Source organism: Eleutherodactylus coqui, chromosome 11, assembly GCF_035609145.1.
Source record: "Eleutherodactylus coqui strain aEleCoq1 chromosome 11, aEleCoq1.hap1, whole genome shotgun sequence".
NCBI lineage: Eukaryota > Metazoa > Chordata > Amphibia > Anura > Eleutherodactylidae > Eleutherodactylus > Eleutherodactylus coqui.
The window spans coordinates 5,077,583-5,105,331 of NC_089847.1; the positions used below are offsets into that span (position 1 = coordinate 5,077,583).

A 27,749-nucleotide genomic window follows, 5' to 3' on the forward strand; every position below is an offset into this window, starting at 1 on the left:
AGTGCGGTATCGGGCTGTGATTCGCCCTCACCAGTGCGATATCGGGCTGTGATTCACCCTCACCAGTGCGATATCGGGCTGTGATTCACCCTCACCAGTGCGATATCGGGCTGTGATTCACCCTCGCCAGTGTGATATCGGGCTGTGATTCACCCTCGCCAGTGTGATATCGGGATGTGATTCACCCTCGCCAGTGTGATATCGGGCTGTGATTCACCCTCGCCAGTGGGATATCGGGCTGTGATTCGCCCTCGCCAGTGTGATATCGGGCTGTGATTCGCCCTCGCCACTGTGATATCGGGCTGTGATTCACCCTCGCCTGTGTGATATCGGGCTGTGATTCGCCCTCGCCACTGTGATATCGGGCTGTGATTCGCCCTCGCCACTGTGATATCGGGCTGTGATTCGCCCTCGCCAGTGTGATATCGGGCTGTGATTCACCCTCGCCAGTGGGATATCGGGCTGTGATTCGCCCTCGCCAGTGTGATATCGGGCTGTGATTCGCCCTCGCCACTGTGATACCGGGCTGTGATTCACCCTCGCCTGTTTGATATCGGGCTGTGATTCGCCCTCGCCACTGTGATATCGGGCTGTGATTCGCCCTCGCCACTGTGATATCGGGCTGTGATTCGCCCTCGCCACTGTGTTATCGGGCTGTGATTCGCCCTCGCCAGTGTGATATAGGGCTGTGATTCGCCCTCGCCAGTGTGATATCGGGATGTGATTTGCCCTCACCAGTGTGAGGGAGCCCAAAGGATGCAACAATTTCTTGTAGTTTTTCATCTCCATTTCTCAAAACCTATAAGTTTTATTTGTCCGTCGACACGGCGGCACGAGGGCTTGTTTTTTGCGTTGCGAAGTGTAGTTTTTATTGGCACCATTTTTGGGTGCCTATACTGTATTGTAGAACTTTTATTCATTTTTTTGTTAGAGCAGAAACCATTCTGCCGTTGTTTTTCTTTTTACAGCATTAATCGTGCAGCATAAATGGCCGGATACATTTTTCTGTTGGTCGATACAATTACAATGATACGAAAATTATTATTTTTTTAGATTTTCCGCTTTTGCACAATAAAACCTTTTTTTTAATTTGTTTTTTCCTACATTACTGCATTCTAAGGGCTTATTCACAGGAGCGTATATCGGCCACCGTTTTCCCCCTTACCTCCCATTGCAAACAGCCGGAGGGGAGGAGAGGGGCAGAGAGCCAGCGAGGGAAATGGGAAGACAGCTCAATTGGTAGCGTATATCGTCCAGACATGACAATGGTGGCCGATATATGCTTGTGTAAATAAGCTCTAAGTCCCATAACTTTTTTTATTCTTCCGTGGATGGAGCTCTATGAGGGCTTATTTCTTTGCGTGTTGAGCTGTAGTTTTTATCGGTATCGCTTTTTTGAATCCCTTTTATTGTGCTTTTTGGGAGGCAAAACAAACAAAATAGTTAATCAGGGGTTCATTAATAGTTCCCTCTCTCCTACCAGTACACAGGAGAAGAATTAACTCCGTCATAGTGCTGCTGATAGGACACAAGGGGAACAAATCCCAAAACTGAAATACAAAGTCTGCTGGTCACTATAGAGGTGGCGATTTCTGCTGTGTAACAACGTATTCAGGGAGCCGAATGGCACAAAACCAAAATACCAGGAAAAACGACACAAAAAATGCGTCATTTCTCAGTAAGTGCTCTGTGTGAAGGCACACTTCTGCTTCTTGTAGTAACTTTGCATCATCTCTCCTGGCGCACGTGTCGGCTGCTGAGACTATAAACACTCTGCGGAAGAATCCACTCCTATGAAAGTGTGAGGAGGACGGAAGGATGTGAGGACGGCTCCAGTCCTGGGTATAAAACACGGCAAAGCAGCGAGCGAGAGCACAGACTGAGGGAAGCCAGCGGGTTGCACAAGCAGTAAGTATACAGTGTGTGTGCAGCTTGTGTGGTGACTTGTGCGGATGAGACGGAGCCTGGACTAGTAGATCGGTCATATAAACCCATCCCAACCACAGAACAATCCGTAATGTTACGTCGTCTTACGGTCTACAGGCGAAGCTCCACGAAGCACAATCGCGGTACAGTCTGATCTCACATTTCATTATTTTCTTTGTTTTTTTGCTTTTCTAATATTTCTGCTAAAAATGAACTGAGAATCTGTAAAAGCCTGAAATTAGATCAGAAGCACCCATCCTGACCTAATACTTCTCCCAGCTGAGGGATTGTTGCAATGTATCAGACAAGCCTCTGTGAGATAAACCCAGCAGCAGCACAATTCTTTCTTGTCCTGATAGTTTGTTACAATGTATCAGTGCAGGCTGTATACTTCATTGGAGACTTCCTAGACTGGATAGAACGGCGCCAGCGATCAGGATGGTTATTTCAGCCTCTCGATGTGAAGGAATTTGAGGAACTGAGCCGTGACGTCTATTGGAGAGTTGCACAACTTCTCTTTATACCGTGATTGAGCTGTGAGACCTCTTTACACCAGGCTGACAACTGGGCACAAATGTTCGTATGAACGCTCATTTGTCTGACTGTCAGCTCAATGTCAAGCTGCACCCAATCAGCCAACAAATGAACAAATGCTCCTTCATCGACGGATCGCATCTTTTGCGCAGTCGAACAAAATCATCATTTTTGCATGCAAATCTCCCAGCGATGATTCTCCATGCAGGACAAGTCATTGCATGAACAATCGCTCATCCCGCATGTAGTCTGAATCGCCCGTGTAAAGGACAGGTAGACAAGCGCCAGTCTCGTTCATCATTAAAACTGTACCAAAAAGTGCATTGGGGAAACCACGTGTGTTTTTACTATGTTTGTAATAAAATGTGGCAAGAAAACACATGTAGTTTTGCACATGCACTCTTTGGTGCGGTTTGTATGGCAACCGAACTGCCCCGTGTGAATGGAGCCTACGGGGGCTTTTACACGGCCAGGTGCAATATCAGTCTGAGAAACTCGGACCCATATTATGTTTGCAAACTCGCAATGTCTTATATGTGTGTGATGCATTTTGTGAGCCAACCGCCTTGCATCGCTACACTTGTGATTTTCATGAGTGTGATAATTGCCCATTACTCCTATTGGAAGAAAGAAACTATTAGAGAGCGCTCGCAAGAGCATGTGCGATGCCACTTCATCCATCTCCGTCGGAGTGCCAGAGACTCCTGAACACTTGAACTTAGCTATCTCCGTCATCCTGTGGATAGAAGATAATTTTATTACAACCCCTATAACGATCATTGATCTCCAATACACCCAACGCACTGAGACACAGACAGTGTATTGGGTCTGGCGGGGCGTGGGCGCTGTGAAGGGGAGAAGCTGTCTGCGGCACAGGACGGTTTCTTCTTCTTTATAGCATCGGGGACTGAGCCCCCAAGACCCGAGATGAATAACACCAGTGTGGGGGGACAGAGCAGCGGGCACAGGAGCATAAATTAGGTCTAAAAACTGATAACGTATAAAACAAACATTTATTAGCACCGTGTTACATAGAAAAATGTGTGCCTGCGCTACAGAAGACGGTGCGGGCACAGCTGGAGCCCCAGCTTCTGCTATGTGCTTAGATGGATATGGATCTCCATAGCAATGTCTTCATTTAGCTGCCTAGCAGAAGAGGGGGGTTAATAGAAAACTGTACAGAATAGCCTAATACAACATATTGCCTATTATGTCCATGTAAAAAAAAACAAAAACAACTTTTTTAAATGATTGTCTCATTTACAATGCGGCATGTCAGTCCTTGTAAGAGGACTTTAGGTGAGCCATTCAGAAAAAAAAGGGAACACAATTAAGGGACTAAATCCCTGTAGACAAAAGCTTCCCTTCTCATCTCTGGACTGTAGAGTAACCTAATAGAAGAGGACATCTTGGGGTCAGTTTCGGGGAGACTCCATTATACATGTGGATATGACCGCCAGCCGTCAGCGATCGGGACAAGTAGAGGAGCTGCTGTGTCACATCCGATGCAGCAACCATATTCTCCCAACCATTTCAATGTGATCCCATGAGATAACTGAGTAGGAAGCAATGCGGCGGCAGATAAGTTTCCCTCATTGTGTCCTGTGTCTGTAGGTGATGGACGTGCTGGGTCACATCCTGGAGGTTTCCCAAACCATCTACGGACTGTGTGACCAGGCCAGCTCCAATAAGAAGCAATGTCGTCGCCTGAAGAAGCGGATAGAGATGCTGCTGATGGCCTCGCAGGCCTTACAGAGGCAAAAGGACAAGTCTGGTCCACTTAAGATGGTGATGAAGGAGCTGCGGGTGACCCTGGACAATGCCAAGTGTTGGGTCATCAAGTATTCACACCAGGCTTGGTGGAGGCAGATACTTCAGGCCAACGGCATCAAAGAGGAGTTTGAACTGATCACGGACCGGCTCGGGGACGCGGCCGCACAGGTCTCCCTGCTGCTGGCGGTCGAACATAGAGAAAAGTTCTCCCGTTTCTTTACAGAGCATACGAGGAAACGCCAGAACCAGAAGGACATAGACGAAGACCTGAGGGAGCTGAAGACATACCTCACTGGTGAGTTTACTGCGGGGGTCAGCTGCTGGCTCTGGGGTGCACTTACCTGCACTATGGAGGCAGATGATGGCGTGCAGGGCGCGGTGGTGACAGATGGAAGAAACATTATTACAAAACTATAACTGTTACTGAACCACAAGAAGAGATGTTTTTGCTCATTTGGAGGGTATTTCATGCTTAAATGTTACATATTTTTAACCAGAAGTCACACATAAGATATATGAATGTCCACAAAAGGGGAACACCTCGGGGAGACAAGGCTATTCGAACTCCCGCTGTCCTCATAGTACTACATACTTAGCCTTATACCCCATACTATATTCTTGAAGGTCCGTGGCATGACAACATTGCAGCCTCACGCACCGTAAGTTACAGAGTACATCACCAATTTAGGAGTCCCACGTCACTGCAAAATCAACGCACCATAGGTGAAAAAAGCTCTCTCTTGTACACTACATCTCACATCGCTACTCACAGTGCTTTGTTCTCTCGTTACAGTGTCTCATATACCTTCAGATGGCATCACTTTGCACACAGTGCCTTGTATAACATTTCTTATTCTACTACTAAACATCACACTGTATCGACACAGTGCCCGCATTCGCCGTATGACAGTTCCTGGGGAGATACTCCCTCAGTCGCATCAGTCTGTCACAGTCCCTACAGGGTGCACATGATTGCATCAGGCTGGTCTCACGTATCCTGCAGTGTTGTTCTGTAGTTACGGTTTCACTGCACTGTTCCAGCAGGAAGGGAGCCTCTTTTTCCTTCCGCACTGCTTATCAGCAGCGGCCCCATGCTCATCAGGGCCCTTTGGTTTCCACAATATAAGCCCTCTGGTCATCAGGTCTGCTTAAGTGGCCTCCTCCTGTGCTGTTCCCCAGCTCAGGGACAGCGCAGCTTACATTGTACGATGGCTGCTACTAAGTCATTGGCCCGCTACTGTGGTATGCTAGGCATACTCTCCTGCTGCTCCTCTGCTAGGCACACTCTCATGCTGTTCCTTTGCCAGGTACACTCTCCTGCTGCTCCTGTGCCAGGCACACACTGCTGCTGCTCCTGTGCCAGGCACACACTGCTGCTGCTCCTGTGCCAGGCACACACTGCTGCTGCTCCTGCGCCAGGCACACACTGCTGCTGCTCCTGTGCAAGGCACACACTGCTGCTGCTCCTGTGCAAGGCACACACTGCTGCTGCTCCTGTTCAAGGCACACACTGCTGCTGCTCCTGTTCAAGGCACACACTGCTGCTGCTCCTCTGCTAGGCACACTCTCCTCTGCTAGGCACACACTGCTGCTCAGTCTCCTTTAGTGGCATCACACACACTCTGCAGGTTCTTACATCACATGCTGATGCTTCCCGTGTCTTCTTGTGAGGCAGTTGTAATAACTTACATGGCTAAGATGGCTGCTGCAGTAACATCACCCAGGGGCGTTGCTTAGTCTTTATTCACAGTCCCAGCAAAGAGACAGTCCTAGTCAGTTCCAAGACCTTTCTGGGGCGGGGTCAAAAGTCCTTTTCAATCCACAGACACAAAATCGCTATAAATAATCACGTGACCTCTGTTTCTGAGGGTCCTTGAACATACAGAAGGACGGCACTTCAAAAGGGGTTTAATCCCCTACATGAGTCCTAGTGGTACCAATTTCTTGACTGCTCTCAATAGTGATCTGCACTGGCAGAGATGGGTTCAAATCTCATCCAATTTTGTGCTTCTGTAATATGCAAATCTGTTGAGGAAAATGTGCAACCTACCTGCCTGAGTGGGCGCCCCCGACAGGACAAATGTGGGGAGTGGATGATAACTGCATCGCCTGCAACCACTCCCAAGGAAGTCATGCTCACACTACACTTCTCACCAACCTCTGTCTGGGTGTCGTAGGATGATTTGGGGCGCTGTGGTTTTTTTTTATGTCTCCTTTTTTTCCAATGCAGAAAACATCTCTCGAACAATGGAGAATGTGGAGGACGGGATGGATAAAATTCTCTCCGAGATGGCTGCAATAAAAGCAGTGTGTAAGTACTGACCTGAGGGTGGGCACAGAGGTGCACTTACCAGGAGTGACCAAAGCTCCCCGATCTGTGAGCGCTCCAGCTGCTGCCGGGGCTGCCGGGGCATTCTGGGAGCGGCGGTTTTGATGCAAACATCTTACATTAAGCACATTCATCTGTTTTACATTCTTTGCACATGACGCGGGCTCCTCATTTGGTGCAAATAATGAAAAGTTCTGTGACTGTCTAATATATGGTGCGTTCCAAATCCTCACATTTTCAAGATCTCTGTTTGTTGTCAGTCTCTGGAAACATTCAAAGCATGAAATTATTCAGGGAAAGTGGCCTCCAGGTCTATCTGAATCCTTAGGAAGCCATAATGAGCCCCCTGCCAACCTCACCCTAAGGCTACATTCACACAGGCGAGAAACTCTTCCCGATATCGCGTTTGTCTACGTGCCTTTTACCCGTGGATATGAGGCGTTGTTCATACACAAACAGCTCGCCTCACCTCTAGGAACTACCAATCCTTCAGCGCTTGTTTCACGCGTGTCGGAGGATCGGCAAGGGTTTCCTGTTAATTTCACTGGCAGACATCACATCGCACTCGATCGTACGGCGCATAATGTGCTTAACTGTCCCATTGAAAACAAAAGGCGATGCGTTCCGAGGGAGACGAAAAAAATAGGACATGCAGCGGGTTTTTTTTGTTTTTTTTTAAGCTCGCAGTATCGCTCATGTGTAAGACTCCATTCGAAAGAATGCAGCTCATATTCGCACAAGTTTTGTGCATCTCGCAACACACAAAACTCGTACGATTTTCGAGCCCATGTAAATGTAGCCTTAGGCCTCCCTCACACAATCTGCGTTACTGCAGATTCTGCCCCGTTTCAGCAGCGCTGGCATACTTTATGCCAGCGTTTTGGCTGCGTCTTCAGCTCGGCTGAAAACGCAGCCAAGAATGCTGGAAAAAAAAAAAAAAAAAAGTAATACTCACCTAGCCGCTGCAGTCCGGGTCGCGGCCGCTGGTCTCTGCCGCTGATCCGGGCTTCCTCGGCACTCCCAAGTCTATTGCCGGAGGCCAGGTTTGAGAACCCCGGCTCCGGCAATAGAGTGCTGTGATTGGTTGTCGGTGCTTGCCCAATCACAGCCCTTCATTGACTGTCTCAGCCAATCAGAGCTTGCCGGCGCTGATTGGCTGAGACAGTCAATGAAGGGCTGTGATTGGGCATCGAGCGTGCCGATAACCAATCACAGCACTCTATTGCCAGAGGCGGGGTTCTCAAACCTGGCTTAGGGCAATAGACTTGTGAATGCAGGGGAAGCCCGCATCAGCGGCAGAGACCAGCAGCAGCGACCCGGACTGCAGCGGCTAGGTGAGTATTACTTTCTTTTTTTTGTCTAACTGGGACTGATTTTCGGGGTAGGGCTTCTATTGCAAGCCCTCACCCCGAAAATCGGTGAGCGGTTAACGCTGCCAAAAACGCGGCACCAAGTGTTGCCGCGTTTTCAGCAGTGCTAAAACCGCTGCCCATTCATTTCAATAGGCGACGCAGGGCTGAAAACGCCCCAAAATAGAACTTGCATTGCTGTCAAAGCGCAGCGTTGGGAGGCCTGTGTGAGCAGCCCTATGGAAATGAATGGGAGTGTTGTACAGCGTTTAGCGCTGGGCTAAAAAGGCAGCGCTAAACGCTGTATAAAACGCCCTGTGTGAGGGAGGCCTTAGGGTGTAATCATATGAGTGAGTGTGATACTGAACTGAGAAGCACGGACTGATATGGCACTTGTAAAGCTGCGATTTTTCTGTGAGTGCGACGCATTTTACAAGAAAAACGCATTGCTTTTCTGTAAGTGCGAATTTCACGCAGATTTCTCACAAACATGAAAAATTTGTAATGGTAAAAATCCCATCACACTCGCAGACACATCGCACGGCGCCCAAGTGTGGTGGTGGGATGCAAGGTTTTGTGCCTCATGTATCGCTTAAAAATAGAGCAAGCTGCAATTTAGCTTGGCCCGAGAAAAAAGAATCATGTAGATCAACCCATTTAAAGTAACAGGTTCTTTTCATGACTACTGCGCATCTCGCTTAGCCAGCCTAAACACGAGAAAATCACACGTTTTTTGAGCTATACAAGAGTGAGTGAAAACACAGAATTATGAAACCGATGATTTCCAATAGTTTTATTCCCGTTTGCGATGTGGAGGGAGATAAGAGCATCTCCTATTTGTGATTTTGTTTATCTCTGTTCTCTCCCGTCGTTCCCCATGGAGCCTCCTTTTTATCGCTTCACACGGACTTGCACTTTTTATGCAATGCGTTTTTATCATTACAAACTCCTATTGACTTTCGTGTAATAAAATCGTGGGTCAAGGCGAGATTATTCTCAGGAAAAAGCATCGCTGACGCTCAAAATTTGCGGGAAGATGCGATTTTTCTTGCATCAGTGTGAAGGAGCCCTCAGCTGGGCAACAGTAGGACAGGATTATGCAGATCACTGTGGGCCCCCAAACCCAGTGGACCCGGGTATTTTCCCTGATTTGACAGAAACTGATGCAGGCCCTATGTAACCGACTTAAAGGGGTTGTTCCACATGGACAGGGGTAACTTAATGATCCTGGGGGTCCACTGCGTTCTGACGTGGCACACATGCCCATCGCTGCTCCAATCATTTCAATGACAATACTGCAGACCATTAAGTTCAAGTGGTTGGCTACCTCCAGGGGTCGTTTTTAAGTGAATGGTGAGGGGTATTGTCTTTCCTTGAGGAGAGCACCTAGGAGGTGAATGAGGAGACCTAGAAGGAAATATGCAAAAAAGGAAGATGGAATAATACCCCTGCAGCGCCACCTGTTGGATGGCAGCATTCCTGCAAATCAATGTCCGACCCTTTATACAGATATTAACAAAGATTGGGAATTGAAAACCAAGCCAGACTCCATCCACAGACAGCTGTTTCGGGGTGTTTGCCCCTCATCGGTCTGCAGTAAGATCCTGGCTTGGCTACTGAGAGGCCTGCGACGTGAGTCTTTGTTAATACCTGTATAAATGGTCGGACATTGATTTGCAGGAATGCTGACATCCAGTGGGTGGCGCTGCAGAGGTATTTTCCATCTTGCTTATTTGAAGTAAATGGCATGGTGGTTTCCATGTTTGGCTGCTGCTACCGACATTTCAGAACCCACTGGAGCCACATTTTAGGGATTGGTGGGGATCCCAACAGTCGGACCCCAATGGTCATCAATTTATCCCCTATTCTGTGGATTCAGGCTTCCAATAGAGCCCCCCCACCTTAATATTGAGAGTTTTTTTGTACAGCTATACACAGTTTAGACAATTGTCTTTGAGCGTTCTGCTTTGTTACAATGTATCACCGCAATTAACAGTTATCAGTCTGGAATCCAGGCCTCGAAGCTCCGTTCAATGACTGCAAGCTTAGATCTTGAAAATGTACAGGATTTGAAGTCTATAAGAAAAGTTGCAGCACTTTTCACAATACGATGATGAAGTTTTATAAAAGTAGAAGCTGCCGTAATGCAGTCGGCCGCACGTCTCCTGGCGTCAAACAATCCTCACTTCTTGTGCCTACAGGTAAACGCTCCTCCTGGCACATCACTGAGATTCAAGCCACAGATCTGAAGTTTGGACCCCTTTTACTGGAGAAGCCCAGCCATGACTTATATCTCGGCGAATACCACAAGAGTCCAGTGGCTATTAAAGTGTTCAAAGGGCAACAGATCAGAAACCAGGAGTGAGTAAGAGACCAGAATACGTTATGGTTACTGTGTCACTAGATTGGTGATGAGACGCTGATGACTGCTCAGATTTACAGTACACGAACCAACAGTCTATGTGCTGTCATTGTGACAGCTGCCTCCAGGAAAGCAGGCTTGTCACTCTGTCATCACCCCTCCATAACATTCATCATTGCAGCAGGCTGTTAAGTGAGATGATGTTCTTTAATAATCTGAAATTCATCCAGTTGTGCTGCCATCTAGTGGTCACTACGACAAGTACAACCTCACTTTTCACTAATAACAATCACCATTAAATTAAATAACACTACAACGAGGCTGTATTGACACCGGCGAGTTTCCCGTGCACAAAACTCACACGGAAATAGAACATGTTAAACGATAGAGAAATTGCAGTATGTTCTATTCTTCTGTGATTTTGCAGGGTCAGCACTTGCATGTCTATGGGATTTTGATGCGACTGTCATGTTTAATGCGACATCTCATGCATGTTCACACAATCTGCATGCTACTCACGGTGAAAACTGCAATTTTACAAGCGCAGTATCAGTCTGCGTTCCTTGGAATGATATCACGCTTGTCTGAGTAAAGATAGCCTATAGGGCAGCTTCCCGCGGCGGAGCCCGTCACGGTGCCCCCAGAGACCCCAATACTTACCTCCGGCGTCCTCCGTCCCGCATGATGCTTCGGCGCGCATGACACGCCCACAGCATCACATGACGCGCCGACCGCATCATATGACATGGCGGCGGTGTGCGGGGAAGCGGTTTCACGCTATCTACCGCTGTGCTACAGCGGAAGATAGCGTGACGGACGGCTTCCATTGACTGCAATGGAAGCCGTCCGCGCGTACACCCGCAGCAAATAGAGCATGCCGCGGGTGAGGTCGGGTAATTTCACGGTGCGGAATTCCACGATGGAATTCCGCACCGTGAGCATTGAGCTATTAGGTTCAATAGATGGACGGATTCCGCCGCGTAATATGGCGAAAATCCACCGCGTTGCCCGCAGCTATTAGGTTCTATTGAACCTACTAGCTCAATGCTCACGGTGCGGAATTCCATCGTGGAATTCCGCACCGTGACATCACCCGACCTCACCCGCAGCATGCTCTATTGTGTACACGCGGATGCCTTCCATTGCAGTCAATGGAAGCCGTCCGTCACGCTATCTTCCGCTGTAGCACAGCGGAAGATAGCATGAAACCACTTCCCCGCCCACCGCCAGCCGCGTCATGTGATGCTGTGGGCGTGTCATATGACGCTGCGGCGTGTCACGCGCTCTATTGCGCATGCACACCGAAGCGTCATGTGGGACGGAAGACGCCGTATCCGGAGGTAAGCATTGGGGTCTCTGGGGGGGCGCCGTGACGGGCTCCGCCGCGGAATTAAGTGGGAAGCCGGCCTAAGGCCGTGTTTACACCAGCAATCTTATTGCGCGAGTTTTGTACTTTGCGAGGTGCTGAAAACTTGCACAAAATAGAACCCATCTTTTGCAATGAGTCTGTTCATATGGGCGATAGGAAAATCGCAGCATGTCCTATTTTTTGGGGCGATATCGCCTCTGAATTTCTATGGTGGGGAACAAATTGCATCGCACTCGCAGACGGATACAATTTTCATGTAATGCAATTTAAAAATATTTTCCTGTTGAAACAACAAGCGATTTTCCTATGTGTGAAGATCACATGACCTCTAATGCTTTTTGTGCAAAACCATCTTATTCGCAGGAAAAAAATGTAAACAACAATCCCAGAGATACAAGTGTGATATTGGTCTGTGTTTCTTGGACCAATATCGCGCTCGCCTAAATCCTCTGCACATTTGCGCTTTCTGATGCCGCTCCCTGTTCTCCAAACTTACATGTGATTTGCTTTTCCAGTTTAATAATAAAAACCTTCCGGTCCGAGAGTGAAACCATGAAGAAATTTGAGTGTCTGAATATCTTACGGCTATACGGCATTTGTGTGGACGGTTCAGGTAAGACCCCGGTGGCAAGTTGGCGGATTCTGCTGCGCTCCTCAACCCAATTCCTGTACCTTCTCTCAGCACTAAAGTCCCGATACTCCACTGACCTCAGGCTGTACGGGGTCCATACAGCGTACATATTGATCTGGATTATGATTTCTCCAGCAGGCTTTGGGGTATTTTGTCGCTTTCCGAATTGAGTGTCGTGTGCACACATCATCGATCCAGAATCAGACACAAATGCTGGTCTAAAACCGGGAGAGAGTCTCTACCATGTGTAGAGGCTCAGGCTTTTTATTATAACACATGACAACCGCCCTTCAATGGGCGTGCAACAGATTACATCAGTAACATATAAGATTCTCATTTGTCGGTTCATATAGAATCCCCCACCTCTCTGCCCACCCCCTCCAAGTGTTGAGGTGGTATGGACTTCGTCCTCTAGCTGAAGTCATCTCCGTGTAGTGATGACTCATTGTTTACCTAGCTTCAGGATAAGGAGTGGAAGGGGGCTAGACAAACACTCAGTATTAAACACAGGATATAAGGATATACACAGAGACTATGGCCCTTAACTCTTAGAAGCTGGTTGTGCAACTTGTGTAACTTCTATGTACTTAACTAACATTAGATCAGACATCCATTGTCTAGCAAATACTATGATTAGATTGTGTGTGTGTCCTTTAAACTCCTCAGAGCTGAAAGTCATTACAATAGCAAAATACATTTGGGTTATATACAAATAGCGATAGACATTTTATACTAAATAATTATCATGTCTATCACAATCCCCCCTTAAAATGTCTATCCTCTAATTCTTTATCTAATTTTCACAGTCTTCTGCGCATGAGCCTATAACCGGAGCGCATTGAAGGTTCGTTTTAGGGTCTTCAAGGGGGTGTAGGACTTGTCCACTCCTTCTGGGGATGCATTCAGCAAACTCATGGTGGGAGCGGCTTTTCCAGCATCAGTTTCACAGGTCTCTCTGACACAGGGGATAACACAGCAGACTAGAACAGAAAAGGTAACCATCAGTTCACATACAACAGCGACGCCCGTCTGTGCCAGGATCCTTTACCACCCGCTCATCCATGGCGAGTGCTGGTCCCAAAAGTTAGCTCTTTTTAGTTAGTGTGGTCAGCTTCTTAATAGCAACTGCGTCTTTACCCGCGGGTCACGTGTCGTCTAGGATGTAGGTATGACAAGTCTCCCCTATCATCTTTCAGACACTCCCCTTTTTAGCTAAAGTCGTCTCTAAGGCCATTCTATTTTTAAAAAAGTCAGTCGAGGTAGGTCCTATTGGTCGACTAGTCCCTATAAGGCGTCTCTAGTATAATTTATAAACCACTGCTAATTATAATAAACATAATTAATCCAGTCAACGTTTATTTACCATAATGATCAGGAAAATGGACTCGAATCTAGTTTTAACTTGGTCTCTAATTTTTAAAACTCGTCAGGTACCCCCCTTGGCTATCCTATGATGTCAATGTACACGTGTAGATCAAAACTACCACCAGGGGTCTCTCTTCTCGCTCTAGCATAATGTTACAATACTAGTAGCGTACACAGGTACGCACAGCGTGGGACTACCTAATCTTCACCCACACCAGTGTCCCTCCTGGAGATAGTCCTAATGGTGAACACGTCCAAGTCGCCTCACCCTTGCGTCAGGGTTTTCCCACTGCCCGTAAGTCCCTACTCCTAGGAGGGGGGGATCCCTACCTCACCTCAGAGGGAGGCCATGGATTCCCTGGGCTCATTTCCGGGCATCCATACCCTCTATCTGTACAAGTTAACACCCCACAGGGTGTGCCCTCGCCGGAACCTAAGGTCTTCTGCACTATCCCTAGGCAAATGGGAATTCCACTGACAATCCATCTTAGGAGATCGGGGCAGGCACAGTACTAGTACATTTCTCCTTTTCTTTGGTAGCGTACGTGGTTGGCATTATCAGAACTGGCTCTTCATCTTTTTCAAACAAGGGAAACGTTGGTGTCTGACAGGATGTGGAGGAGTATAAGGGCTTTACTAAGGCACACTCCCCTGTCCAATTGCCCTCCAGGCGGGTCCTCTACCTCATGTCTCCACAAAGCCAGTAAACGTCTCCTAAGGACTGGACCTGATTCTGCATCTATTCCCCTCCTATCATACTGTAGGAGGAGCAATACCCGTTGGTGAGTTCCCCAAAAATCTCCCTCCACCCTGCCTATTTGCCTGGCAGGTGTAGTTTCCAGGGTAGTCAGTAATACTCTCTCCGGTGCAAAACACTTAAGTAGTTATAGAGTATTCCTTCTTCCATTTCTCACGGACAGTGAAATTAGCGGAAATGTTCGTGAAGAGACTAATAAACCACTCTTCAGCATCTACAGGGAGATTTAGTGGGACCATCCCCGAGTGTAGTCGGGCACTACCGCACACGCAACAGTTAGACTTGTTGCTCCTGTTAGCATTGTACCTCATCAACTCCAACCAGAGATTCTGGTCAGAGTAGCCAGTCGCTACTGTCAAGGTGTCCTCAAAAGGTAGGGTCGGCTATGATCATCATGTTCGTCAAGGTCTTTATCTTACGGCGGAGGGGGTTAATTATGGGCACGGGACTAAGTGAAGGCTTCCATTCGGCTGCATCTACCATATCCCTTATTTTAAACTTCCCTAAGGGATCTGTCCTCCCGTACCGGTATGTCCCCAGACTATAAGTCTCCCCGTCCCCCGGACTTGGATCTCCCATGGTTAATGTAAAAACCGCATTAAAACCAAGCAACATACTAAGTTCAGCCTTCCAATACCTGCTGTCCTTATTATTCTCAAGGAGGGTTATACGACTAATTAGGGATTTCCCGCTCCTATTTTTCTTATTTAAGGCACTTCGCGGTTTATAGGACTAGTCTGTTCCTGCGTTCCATCCCACTAATCCCCAATAACGGCAGTCTTCTCCCCAGACGTTATCAGTGGCACAAACATATTGTATTCCCCGGGTATATAAGTCATATAACCAGCTGGACTGAGCTAAATCTGGCCTGCGGTGGGATCTTGCGCCTAGACACGGGACCACAGTACAATAGTCGAAGGAATATGCGGCTACTTGAGCATTGGACGAGTTATACTAGAAGGTAACCATACCCTCATATTCTTCCGACTAAGGATTCCAGTTGCCACCCTCCTCTCTCACTAGCCCTAACCAGAGTAATGTCTTTGGCACAACTAAGACTGGTCTCCCGGATCTGAAGCTTTCTTACAGTATGAAGCATGGATCCATGTAAGTCTTTCGGCTAGTTTCACAGCTGTGGCAGTAGTCAGAAGCACCTGGTAGGGGCCATCAAATCGGGGCTCAGGAGGGTGCTTCCTGGGGAACTTCTTGACGCACACCCAATCCCCAGGCTGCAAGATATGTGTCCCAGTGTCTGCCTCTGAGTCTGGAAGAGAACACCTGTGCATAGGCTTTGGTTAGTTCTTTAACAACGGAAATCACATACTCAGTCAACACATCAGATTGTAATTGTAACTACTGAGGATAGTAACAACCTAGCCTTGGGGCTAGCCCAAACAATCTCGTAGGGAGATAATGTATAATCCCCCCTGGGTTCATATCTAACACTGTATAAGGCTATTGGATGACAGTCTTTCCAAAGTGGAGTCATTTTTAAGTATCTTACTTTTTAGCGTGCCACTACATCTCTCCACCTTTCCACTACTCTAAAGATGGTAGAGTATGTAAAAGGCCTGGGATACACCCAGAGCAGACATGACATGTTACATTCACCTGCGAAGTTTATACCTCTGTCTGACTCTGAATCACCTCTGGTACCCCATATTCACAGTTTACCTCGTTCATGAGCTTCTTTGCGGTTACCTACTTGTTTACCTTGGTAACAGGGTCGGCCTCCAACCTGCAAAGACATCAACAACAACAAGCACGTATTCATACTTCCCAACAAGTGGGAGCTGAACGTAGTCAATTTGCAATCCCTGAAATGGGTAGAGTGGTCCCGGCAAGTGTGATGTGGCAAATTTACTTCTGCCCTGACTCACCTATGGCATAGATCATGCTAAACCGGACAAATGATGCAGCAGCTACAGAGAACCCAGAAGTCGCCCAACCTCTTTCAAGCGTCGCCGTCAGTGCTGCTTTACTAGGTGGGTCTTTGCGTCCATCAGCTGGGCCATCATGGGATACAGGAACTGTGGTGGGCAAGTGCTGTTGACCGTTCACCACACGCTGTCCTGTTTCTGCTGCTCCCATATTAGTCCATTTATTCTTTTCTTCCTTGCTGGCTTGTAACTGTAAAAGTCTTTTAGCATATCAAAGTCCAAATTTTTGTCAATGTCCAAAGTTTTTTTTTACCACTGACTCATGCTGTCAGTATCTTTCTTCTTTCTTCCACGGCTTGAGGGCCGCTGCCTTTGCTGCGCTGTCAGCGAGTGTGTCGTCTCTCGCCTCTCCAGTGTAGGAATCGGTGCGAACTCTCAACTTTGTCAGGTAGAAGCAGGGCCTCCATGCGACTCTGCACCGCTGCACCATACTCAATTGGTTGTCCTGCTAAGGTAAAAAACTGTCTGGCCTTCCATATTGGGCCGTAATCATGAGCTATGCCAAATGCATACCAGGAGTCAGTGTAAAGGATTGCCGGTCTTACCTCTCGCCACTCTACACGCCTCAGTGAGGGCCTTCCATTCCGCTTATTGTACTGTGACATGCGGAGGCAGAGCTTCTGCTTCTAGGACATCTTGTTGTGTGACCACTGCATATCCGATGTGGAGTCATCAATCCTCACCCTGGTACCATCTGCAAAAAGCTCAACATATGCATTATCAACAGGGGTTCTGGTAACTGTTTGCATATCTGCAGTTTCTTACTGAATTAGTACTAAATAATCGTGCTAATGTTCTATTTCACATGGCTCGGAATCTTGTAGCACAAAATCATTTATTTATTTTTTTTCAAACCCAATAGCTGATCTACAACACCTAGATCATCTATGACCCAGATCACCTATGCCTCCCCCCTTTTGAACCGCAATACTCAATGGAAAAAGAGTCATTGCGTTCAAACTAGTAAACCAAGAGGCACAAAAACAAGCACTTTGTAGGTCAAGGTGACATTGTATGCAGCGAAGTCTGAGCGAAAATCTCCTTACAAAAAAAATTTTTTTTTTTTTTTTTTTTTCCCTCTCAGGTCGCAGTTAGCAATTTTTAACACAAGGGGGCGCCACACGATTCAAATTTTACGTCACCCAGTGTAATAGTATTTCAGGGTATGGCCAGCGTTTAGCTTTTACTCTCCTGTCGGAATATAATTATAGCTTCAGTGTAGACTGACACTAGAATATACAAAAGACTTAAAGAAAAACTAAAGAATATGGATGAATTAACATCCTACTCTGGGCAATTCAGTCCCTCTTTCTTCACATAAAAAGTAAAATTACTTCACCAAATTGCATGAAAAAGTTTGCTGGGTGACTATAGTGAAATTATTCCATCTGTAGGAGCCTTCCATAACATCATCTGTCTGAGTATCCATTGGAGAAGCGGGCAGTGGAAAACAGAGCCCCTGGGAACATGAGAGAGCGTCCCCTGTCATGTATTCCCGGCCTCTGCCCCCCATGCATCAACTCCAATCTTCCATGCACTATAAACCAGCTTAGTCATCTACTATGTCCCAAGCTGCATCTCCACAAAGGTTTGTTTCCCTGAACTTATCACACATCCAAAGTGGCCACATCTTGGAGTGCAACAAAGTCTGGTCAAACAAAACCTTACTTCAGACAATCATGATGTTAGCACTGGATACAGTGGCATTGGGAAATATAGGCCTCCCAAGTGCAGCAAAATGGCTGCCAGAGGCAGAAAGGGGCGGGGCTACAAATCTCCCAGGTGAGGCAAAATGGCTGCCGGAGGACCGGGCGGGGCCAGGGGCAGCAGCACTCCCAGGTGAGGCAAAATGGCTGCTGAGTAGCAGCACTTCCAGGTGAGGCAAGATGGCTGCTGGAGGAGGAAGGGGCGGGGCCAGGTCCTGTCCCGGATGGGGAGGGACCGGAAGTAACATCACACACCCTGAAAGTGAGCACATGGGGGGAAGTAACTTCAGGGTGGGGGCAGGCCTCACTACATTTACTGCAGAGTCACACTATGTTGGATTGTAAACATTGCAAGCACGGCCGCCATTACAGGGAGGGGCCGCAGTCAACACAAAGACATTACATTGTTCATAAGCAATACACATACCCCCCCTACATGCTTTCCCCTCTTCAATCTCTTAACTACATTATACCTCCTTCTAGCAATCTAAAAACACATTTCTTTCTGCAACTTTTCCTGATCCTTTCCCATTGTTCAGTAACCAAATCACAAGCTCTATGACCTTTGTCCTTGCTCACTTTGCTCAACTCTATGCTACCTGCTTATTCTATTCTATTCAAAGTTTCTGCACACAGTACTGTTTCTCTTGTAAAATCTGCTTTCTTCAAATCCTTTCCATATAACCTCTTTCCCACTCAGAATTATAATGCACATTAATTCTACAAAACACAGGGAACGACAAAGTAAACAGAAAGGGTTAATTGGAAAAAGCTTTCAGCTCACTCTTATCAGCAGCCCTCCCCCCAACAATAAACACTGCACATTCTTTCTATAATACCAGACAGACGGGATTACTGGAGAATACCCACAACGGCTCAAGGTATATATATATCTCATCCACCTTTATATCAACCCAAGGTATATATCTCATCTACCTTTATATCAACCCAAGGTCTACTAGCAATCCCGAAGAGCACTTCCTGTACACGTCCTAGACAGGACATTTAGCTATACACAGAGACTGACGATTATTTTCAATGACCAAAACCTCAATAATATTCTGGAGAAATCAGCCGTCACAAAGCACGGCTATACTTCACAGTATATACCTTTCCACATATGAGAACATAACACGCTCAATCATAAAGTTAAGTATACGTATCATAAATCTTCCTAACCTCACACTAGTTTTACCTAGGAGCACGTGTCACTGGCGTGTTCCCTCAGACTTAAACAGCCGAGTCCGCCCTCCCGACACATTAACCCTCACAGAATTTATCTCTTGGTCTTGTATACACAATTTTTAACCGTCTCAGACATAACAGACACAGCATACAAAATACCCCTTAAGCAGGTTAAAACGGTGGTCTTTTCCGAGTAAGAAAGAACTATATTACCTGCCTTTCATTGATTTATCACTCTGGATCAGGAACAGGCAGAAAAGCAGTCAGAACCCAGATCACATCGGTAGATTTACATAAAGCAATCTTACCGTGTTCTGTAGATTTTCGGGCCCCTGAGTTCTGCGTGCCATCCGCCGATCTCTGTATTTTTCCAGAATGAAAGAAATCAAAATCTCTTAACTCGGTCCACCCAGAGACGCCACTGATCTGGATTATGATTTCTCCAGCAGGCTTTGGGGTATTTTGTCGCTTTCCGAATTGAGTGTCGTGTGCACACATCATCGATCCAGAATCAGACACAAATGCTGGTCTAAAACCGGGAGAGAGTCTCTACCATGTGTAGAGGCTCAGGCTTTTTATTATAACACATGACAACCGCCCTTCAATGGGCGTGCAACAGATTACATCAGTAACATATAAGATTCTCATTTGTCGGTTCATATAGAATCCCCCACCTCTCTGCCCACCCCCTCCAAGTGTTGAGGTGGTATGGACTTCGTCCTCTAGCTGAAGTCATCTCCGTGTAGTGATGACTCATTGTTTACCTAGCTTCAGGATAAGGAGTGGAAGGGGGCTAGACAAACACTCAGTATTAAACACAGGATATAAGGATATACACAGAGACTATGGCCCTTAACTCTTAGAAGCTGGTTGTGCAACTTGTGTAACTTCTATGTACTTAACTAACATTAGATCAGACATCCATTGTCTAGCAAATACTATGATTAGATTGTGTGTGTGTCCTTTAAACTCCTCAGAGCTGAAAGTCATTACAATAGCAAAATACATTTGGGTTATATACAAATAGCGATAGACATTTTATACTAAATAATTATCATGTCTATCACAATATAGACAATATGGCCTCATTACACTCCACCCGCTTGTAGCATAGCACTTTCTTTGCACGGTAGCTTGCAGGGTCCATGGTTGTCACCGATGCACCCACTGGCTCCCGTCTCATGTTTGACTCCTGCGTTCTGTCTTTTGGTCCAGGCGCAGACGCCCGCTATTCCCTTGTGATGGAATACTGTGAGAAAGGAACTTTGCGACAGCTGCTGGAAAGAGAGTCCGACATGTCATGGGAGCGTCGTGTTAGCATGGCTCTAGATGCGGCCAGAGCCATCTACCGGTATGTACTTCGCTCCTTGGATTCCGTGACCTGGGGCTCTGGGCTGCAGGTCATCTGCCCATCTCCAGCAGATGTATAGGGGTGGACAAAAATATGGAAATACTGTACGAAATGCATGGGAATTTAATCATTAGCATGAGCTGCCCTTTTGATCTCTGCTTGGCTGAGAGCTTTCCTGCCACATTTGTGTTTACTTCACCTCTTGCCCTGCTCTGAGGGGTTTTGGGAGCCGGCTGGTAACAGTACTCAAACCCCTGGCCAATGGAACATTGTTAATCAGGTAGATGTTTACTTCTGTCTGGCAGCATCTCTGTCATATTACCTCCACTTAAATTACATGAGATTATAAATCAGATTTCAGTAAAACCGATTTTAAGGCACGTATTTCGTACAGTTTCCATATTTTTGTCCACCCCTGTAGGTGTTACACTGGGTAATAATATTCTTGCAGGTTACATCAGACAGAGAAGAACGCCATTCTGCATGGGAGTCTGAGTAGCTCCAAATTCCTGGTGGATGGGACGTACTGTGTAAAGGTAAGAAACGCCATGAAGATAGGGACTGGGATGGTTACATGAAGCTATCAGGAAGCCCTGGAGCATTACCACATAATCCCAGGGCTGGACACATCCATGTAACACGCCCGATGTATGAAGCAGCTCATCCGTGTAACACGCCCCATGTATGAAGCAGCTCATCCGTGTAATACGCCCATGTATGAAGCAGCTCATCCGTGTAATACGCCCATGTATGAAGCAGCTCATCCGTGTAATACGCCCATGTATGAAGCAGCTCATCCGTGTAATACGCCCATGTATGAAGCAGCTCATCCGTGTAATGCGCCGTATGTATGAAGCAGCTCATCCGTGTAATGCGCCCTATGTATGAAGCAGCTCATCCGTGTAATGCGCCTCATGTATGAAGCAGCTAATCCGTGTAATACGCCCCATGTATGAAGCAGCTCATCCGTGTAATACGCCTCATGTATGAAGCAGCTCATCCGTGTAATACGCCTCATGTATGAAGCAGCTCATCCGTGTAATACGCCTCATGTATGAAGCAGCTCATCCGTGTAATACGCCTCATGTATGAAGCAGCTCATCCGTGTAATACGCCCCATGTATGAAGCAGCTCATCCGTGTAATACACCTCATGAATGAAGCAGCTCATCCGTGTAATGCGACCCATGTATGAAGCAGCTCATCCGTGTAATACGCCCATGTATGAAGCAGCTCATCCGTGTAATACGCCCATGTATGAAGCAGCTCATCCGTGTAATGTGCCTCATGTATGAAGCAGCTCATCCGTGTAATGCGCCCCATGTATGAAGCAGCTCATCCGTGTAATACGCCCATGTATGAAGTAGCTCATCTGCATAATACGCCTCATGTATGAAGCAGCTCATCCGTGTAATGCGCCCCACGAATAAAGTAGCCCCTGCTGAACATTTTGCACCAGTGTGACAAACTACAATACTGCTATCATACACAATATGGTGCCGGCAGCCGCGGCTTACTACTTCATATATTTACGCGATCCTTCTTCTTCATCACATCTACAGCTTTCTGGATTTGAGCTTTCAAAAACAGAATCATCACTGAGACGATCGTCTAATGCAGAACTGAGGAAGAGGAGCATGGAGCTGGTGTACATCGCGCCCGAGACCCTGCAGAACATCAACACCTACGACAAGCGGAGCGAGATATACAGGTCAGTAACACTATATCATACGGATCCTGCCCCTAAGCAGCGGCAGCCTCGGCCGAACGCATGAGCTGATCTGTGTAGACATTTCAGGGTGGTGAAATAAAGGGTCATTTCATGGACATTTCTTGACGGAACAAGACTTTTCCATGCTTACTATGAAAAGCCACTTCTGCAAATACTTCCCATAACGGCCACCTTGTGATGTGATAGATTGTGCAATCGCTCCAGTTTACACTCCAGCTGCAATTTTCTATAGTCTTCTTTTACCCACATTACGTTGATAAAAGTATTGGCCCCCCAGCAGTCCAGTACCGTCAGGTGATATGTGAGCATTAGGCATAAAGGAGAGGATCCCACAGGAGATCCCAGAAACCATTAGATGTCACCAGGTGTAGAGCTGACAACGGGGTCTGGTGGTGGGATGTCACCAGGTGTAGAGCTAACAACGGGGTCTGGTGGAGGGATGCCACCAGGTGTAGAGCTAACAACGGGGTCTGGTGGGCGGATGTCACCAGGTGTAGAGCTAACAACGGGGTCTGGCGGTGGGATGTCACCAGGTGTAGAGCTAACAACGGGGTCTGGTGGGCGGATGTCACCAGGTGTAGAACTAACAATGGGGTCTGGTGGGCGGATGTCACCAGGTGTAGAGCTGACAACAGGGTCTGGTGGGGGGGGGGGGATGTCACCAGGTCTAGAGCTGACAATGGGGTCTGGTGGTGGGATGTCACCAGGTGTAGAGCTGACAATGGGGTCTGGTGGGGGGGATGTCACCAGGTGTAGAACTGACAATGGGGTCTGGTGGGAGGGATGTCACCAGGTGTAGAGCTGACAACGGGGTCTGGTGGGGGGATGTCACCAGGTGTAGAGCTAACAACGAGGTCTGGTGGTGGGAAGTCACCAGGTGTAGAGCTAACAACGAGGTCTGGTGGTGGGATTCCATCAAGTGTAGAGCTAACAACAGGGTCTGGTGGTGGGATTTCACCAGGTGTACAGCTGACAACAGCGTCTGGTGGGAGAAATATCACCAGGTGTAGAGCCGACAATGGGGTCTGGCGGGGGGATGTCACTAGGTGTAGAGCCGACAATGGGGGTCTGGCGGGGGGATGTCATGAAGTGTAGAACTGACAACGGGGTCTGGCGGGGGGATGTCATCAGGTGTAGAGCTGACAACGGGGTCTGGCGGTGGGATGTCACCAGGTGTAGAGCTGACAATGGGGTCGGGCGGGGGGATGTCACCAGGTGTAGAGCCGACAATGGGGTCTGGCGGGGGGATGTCACCAGGTGTAGAGCCGACAATGGGGTCTGGCGGGGGGATGTCACCAGGTGTAGAGCTGACAATGGGGTCTGGTGGGGGGGATGTCACCAGGTGTAGAACTGACAATGGGGTCTGGTGGGAGGGATGTCACCAGGTGTAGAGCTGACAACGGGGTCTGGTGGTGGGATGTCACCAGGTGTAGAGCTAACAACGAGGTCTGGTGGTGGGAAGTCACCAGGTGTAGAGCTAACAACGAGGTCTGGTGGTGGGATTCCATCAAGTGTAGAGCTAACAACAGGGTCTGGTGGTGGGATTTCACCAGGTGTACAGCTGACAACAGCGTCTGGTGGGAGAAATATCACCAGGTGTAGAGCCGACAATGGGGTCTGGCGGGGGGATGTCACTAGGTGTAGAGCCGACAATGGGGGTCTGGCGGGGGGATGTCATGAAGTGTAGAACTGACAACGGGGTCTGGCGGGGGGATGTCATCAGGTGTAGAGCTGACAACGGGGTCTGGCGGTGGGATGTCACCAGGTGTAGAGCTGACAATGGGGTCGGGCGGGGGGATGTCACCAGGTGTAGAGCCGACAATGGGGTCTGGCGGGGGGATGTCACCAGGTGTAGAGCCGACAATGGGGTCTGGCGGGGGGATGTCACCAGGTGTAGAGCCGACAATGGGGTCTGGCGGGGGGATGTCACCAGGTGTAGAGCCGACAATGGGGTCTGGCGGGGGGATGTCACCAGGTGTAGAGCCGACAATGGGGTCTGGCAGGTGGATGTCACCAGGTATAGAGCCGACAATGGGGTCTGGCGGGGGGATGTCACCCGGTGTAGAGCCGACAATGGGGTCTGGCAGGTGGATGTCACCAGGTGTAGAGCCGACAATGGGGTCTGGCGGGGGGATGTCACCAGGTGTAGAGCCGACAACTGGGTCTGGTGTTGGGATGTCACCAGGTGTAGAGCTGACAACAGGGTCTGGTGGGGGGATGTCACCAGGTGTAACGCTGACAACTGAGTCTGGTGTTGGGATGTCACCAGTTGTGGATCTGACAACGGGGTCTGGTGGGGTGATGTCACCAGGTGTAGAGCTGACAACTGGGTCTGGTGGGGGGATATCACCAGGTGTAGAGCTGAAAACGAGGGTCTAGTGGTGGGATGTCACCAACCAATCAGTCCGGACATCGCAGCTTCTGGACCTTCCAGAGTCCACTGTTGGCCATGTTATTGGGAGATGGAAGCCATCCAGTGTGTGCGGTGCCACCGCGTTCAGGGAGACTTCATAAACTGACAGAACGTGGACAACGAAGCCTTGTACGAGCTGTGAAGACATCATACACATCATCTGCCCTCACTCAGGTCTCACAGGACATTGGGACATCCATTAGCACCAGAACCCTCTGTAGGGAACAGCATGTGAGGGGTTACCATGGACTAGCGGCTGCATGCAACGCAGCAGTGAATGCATAGTGGCGCCTGTGATGGGGCTTGGAGCGTCGGACTGTGAGTAGAAGCAAGTGTTGTGGATGAATCACAGTACACCATCTTCCCATCGGATGGTGGCACTTGGGGGTGGCGGTTGCCTGGAGAGCGGCTTCTACATGACGGCATTGTCCCAACAGTGAAGTTTGGAGGAGGTTCTGTTATGGTGGTGATGGGGTTTCTGCTGGGAAGGACTAGGGCCATTGGTTATCGTGAAGACCACCCACGACACCAATGGGTACGGAGACATTCCAAACAATATGGCATGAAGGTGAACAAAACCTGTTTACGCTGAAAAGCCTTCTTTGGTTACTCTGATCTCTTTGCAATAAAGCATTTTTCACGTGAAGCTGGCTTTTTTTTCTCCTAACTTTATGGCATCACCTCCCTTGTAGTAATACTCTGGTACAGCTCTGTGTCTCCACCAACATGACGAGCGCCATGTCATACAGCACACAGTGTGGAGTAGCAGAACGTCTGCAGACTTCATTGGCCAGCCCAATGGCCGAATCTCAATCCCATCGAGCAGGACGAACTAGAACGTTGTATCCATGCACGGCCAACACCCCCATATCACTATCTGAGGCTCTCCTTGAGGAACGAATATAAATACCTCCTCATATCTATGGTAATTTGGTGGAAAGCAGCCTAGGAGGGTTACTGCAGTCATTGAGGACAAAGGCGGCCGAACACTATATTAAAAAATGTGGAATAAAATTGAATTTCATCATCTTCTATGTGTCCCAATACTTTTGTCTACATAGAGTATACACGGGGCTCCATATTGTTGTCAATTGATGGATCATTCACTACTGGATATGTGGAGGGTTTTTGCACAGCGTTACCCTATTGTAAACCGTGTTGTTGTGTCTTCCAGTTTGGGGGTGGTGCTTTACGAGATTGCAAGTGGGAGACTACCAGATCAGGGTAAGTGCTGACTGCTCTCCATTGGGGTTCGTACAGAGGATTCGGCATGTTAGCACCAGGCCTGGCACTATAAACCAGTCTGTTTCGTTCCTGTAGGCCTGCCAGCTGCTGAGGATGGCCAGAAAGTAAATGAAGAGCTTCTTGGTTCCTGTCCTCCTGTGTTACATCAACTTTTTGCAAGCTGCCTGCAAAGCAATCCGAGTGGTCGCCCAACTGCAGGAGGTAAGTAGTGCCAAGCTATGCTCTGCCCAACCAATGCCCCTTGCACTATATACCTTCCAGAATATAAATACACTTATCTCCTGAAATACTCAGTGCTGCAGAAAGCAATGTAATGATGTAGCAGATAAGCGCACTATAGGTCTGACTGTTCAGGTGCTGTAGGTGTATGTTTGGAGAAGCCCCCAGGACTGACCCTCTTCTCCTGTCTCTAGTTATTGTAGATCTGCTCATTGCTCATCTTAATCAATGTGAGTCCTGAATTCAGCTGTGTGACATCAGAACGGGAAGCTATCACTCCTTGGAGACGTTCACCGAGCCAAAGGTGATGAAGACTCCATCGCGAGTAACTCAACAGTGATCTGATCTTATACTGTCCGCAATGAAGCATAAGCTGACTCTTTGATGCATAAAAAACCCAGCGGATGGCCCAGGTGGACATCTTCACCTCACTGCAGGACGATGATTATGAGAGATTGCAATTTTTTGTTTTGCCATTAGAGGTCAGCACAAACATAAGCGTCAGACTCCTACAGCGAGACCAGTGTGACTTACAACATGCTGCAGAGATGAAATTTCATCAACCGTGACATAAGATGGATATAAGAAAGTGTCAGGAATCTCGCTGTATACTTGTCTGCACAGTGTTAGGTAGGTGGTACGTGCCACATCTACATGGTGCCAAAATCCAAGTATCCAGTAGAACATTGCCCAGCACACTTCCCCTGCCGGCACATCTTCTTCCCATCCTGCTGTCATTTCTTCCCTGGGTAAGTGACACACGGGCATCCACCTCAAACACGTCCGCATTCTTCCATTGCTCAATGGTCCAGTGCTGATGCTACCATACCCTTTGTTGGCTCTTTCGGTGGCGAACAGGGATCAGCATGGGCATTGTGACTGGTCTATGACTATGCTGCCCCATATACAATGAACTGCGATGTCCTGATACCTTTCTATTATTGCCAGCAGGAACATTTTGAGAAGTTGTCCCACAGTCGCTCTTCTAGGAAACGTCTGCCCTGCAGTTATTGTAGCTGCTCAGCTGGAATCTCTATGTTGCTTGGAGGATTCTGGTGCTCTAACAAGTGATGATGCCGGGTCCCATCTTTCCTGACACCTCCAGCTTCTATGAATATGGGAAATAGTTGTCTTCCTTTCCAGCTGGGTCCTGATTGGAGCTGATATGGGGTTATGATGGATTGTATCGTCCTGTCATCATCTTATTTTCTCAGTAGAATGAAACATTTTGTTTGTACATTTTGTATCACTACACTTAGTATTTGTTACACCGGTACAGACGCCACAACTTTCCTTCCCAGCCAGGAAGAGTGCTGCTCAGAGGAAGCTCCTACTACGGTACTTCTGTGCAGTCTAGCTGAGGAGCACACAAGCGAGCCGTGGACTTAAAACTGTCTATAAGAGGCCCGAATTTGAGCAGCATTTATTGGACTGAACTGATGATATCCTTGTCTGATCCACATACTAGCAGCTTAGATGTGTAGTCGGCGACTATTAACAGGATCACTGAGCAATAACTGTGTGTTCTACATAAAACACCTTTAAGGTGCATTTGCAAGGATGA

At 47.9% G+C, this 27,749-nt stretch overlaps 1 protein-coding gene across 1 annotated transcript; it reads left to right on the forward strand.

Moving 5' to 3' along the window:
* Window positions 1-1,775: 1,775 nt before the first annotated feature.
* LOC136582196 (mixed lineage kinase domain-like protein) lies at window positions 1,776-27,749 on the forward strand. Its single transcript, XM_066583046.1, has 11 exons — window positions 1,776-1,908; window positions 4,075-4,528; window positions 6,464-6,544; window positions 10,113-10,272; window positions 12,158-12,255; window positions 20,442-20,577; window positions 21,029-21,113; window positions 22,139-22,287; window positions 25,896-25,945; window positions 26,042-26,167; window positions 26,380-27,749. The coding sequence occupies exons 2-11, from the start codon at window positions 4,078-4,080 to the stop codon at window positions 26,424-26,426; spliced, it is 1,383 nt and encodes a 460-aa protein (XP_066439143.1). The 5' UTR covers window positions 1,776-1,908; window positions 4,075-4,077; the 3' UTR covers window positions 26,427-27,749.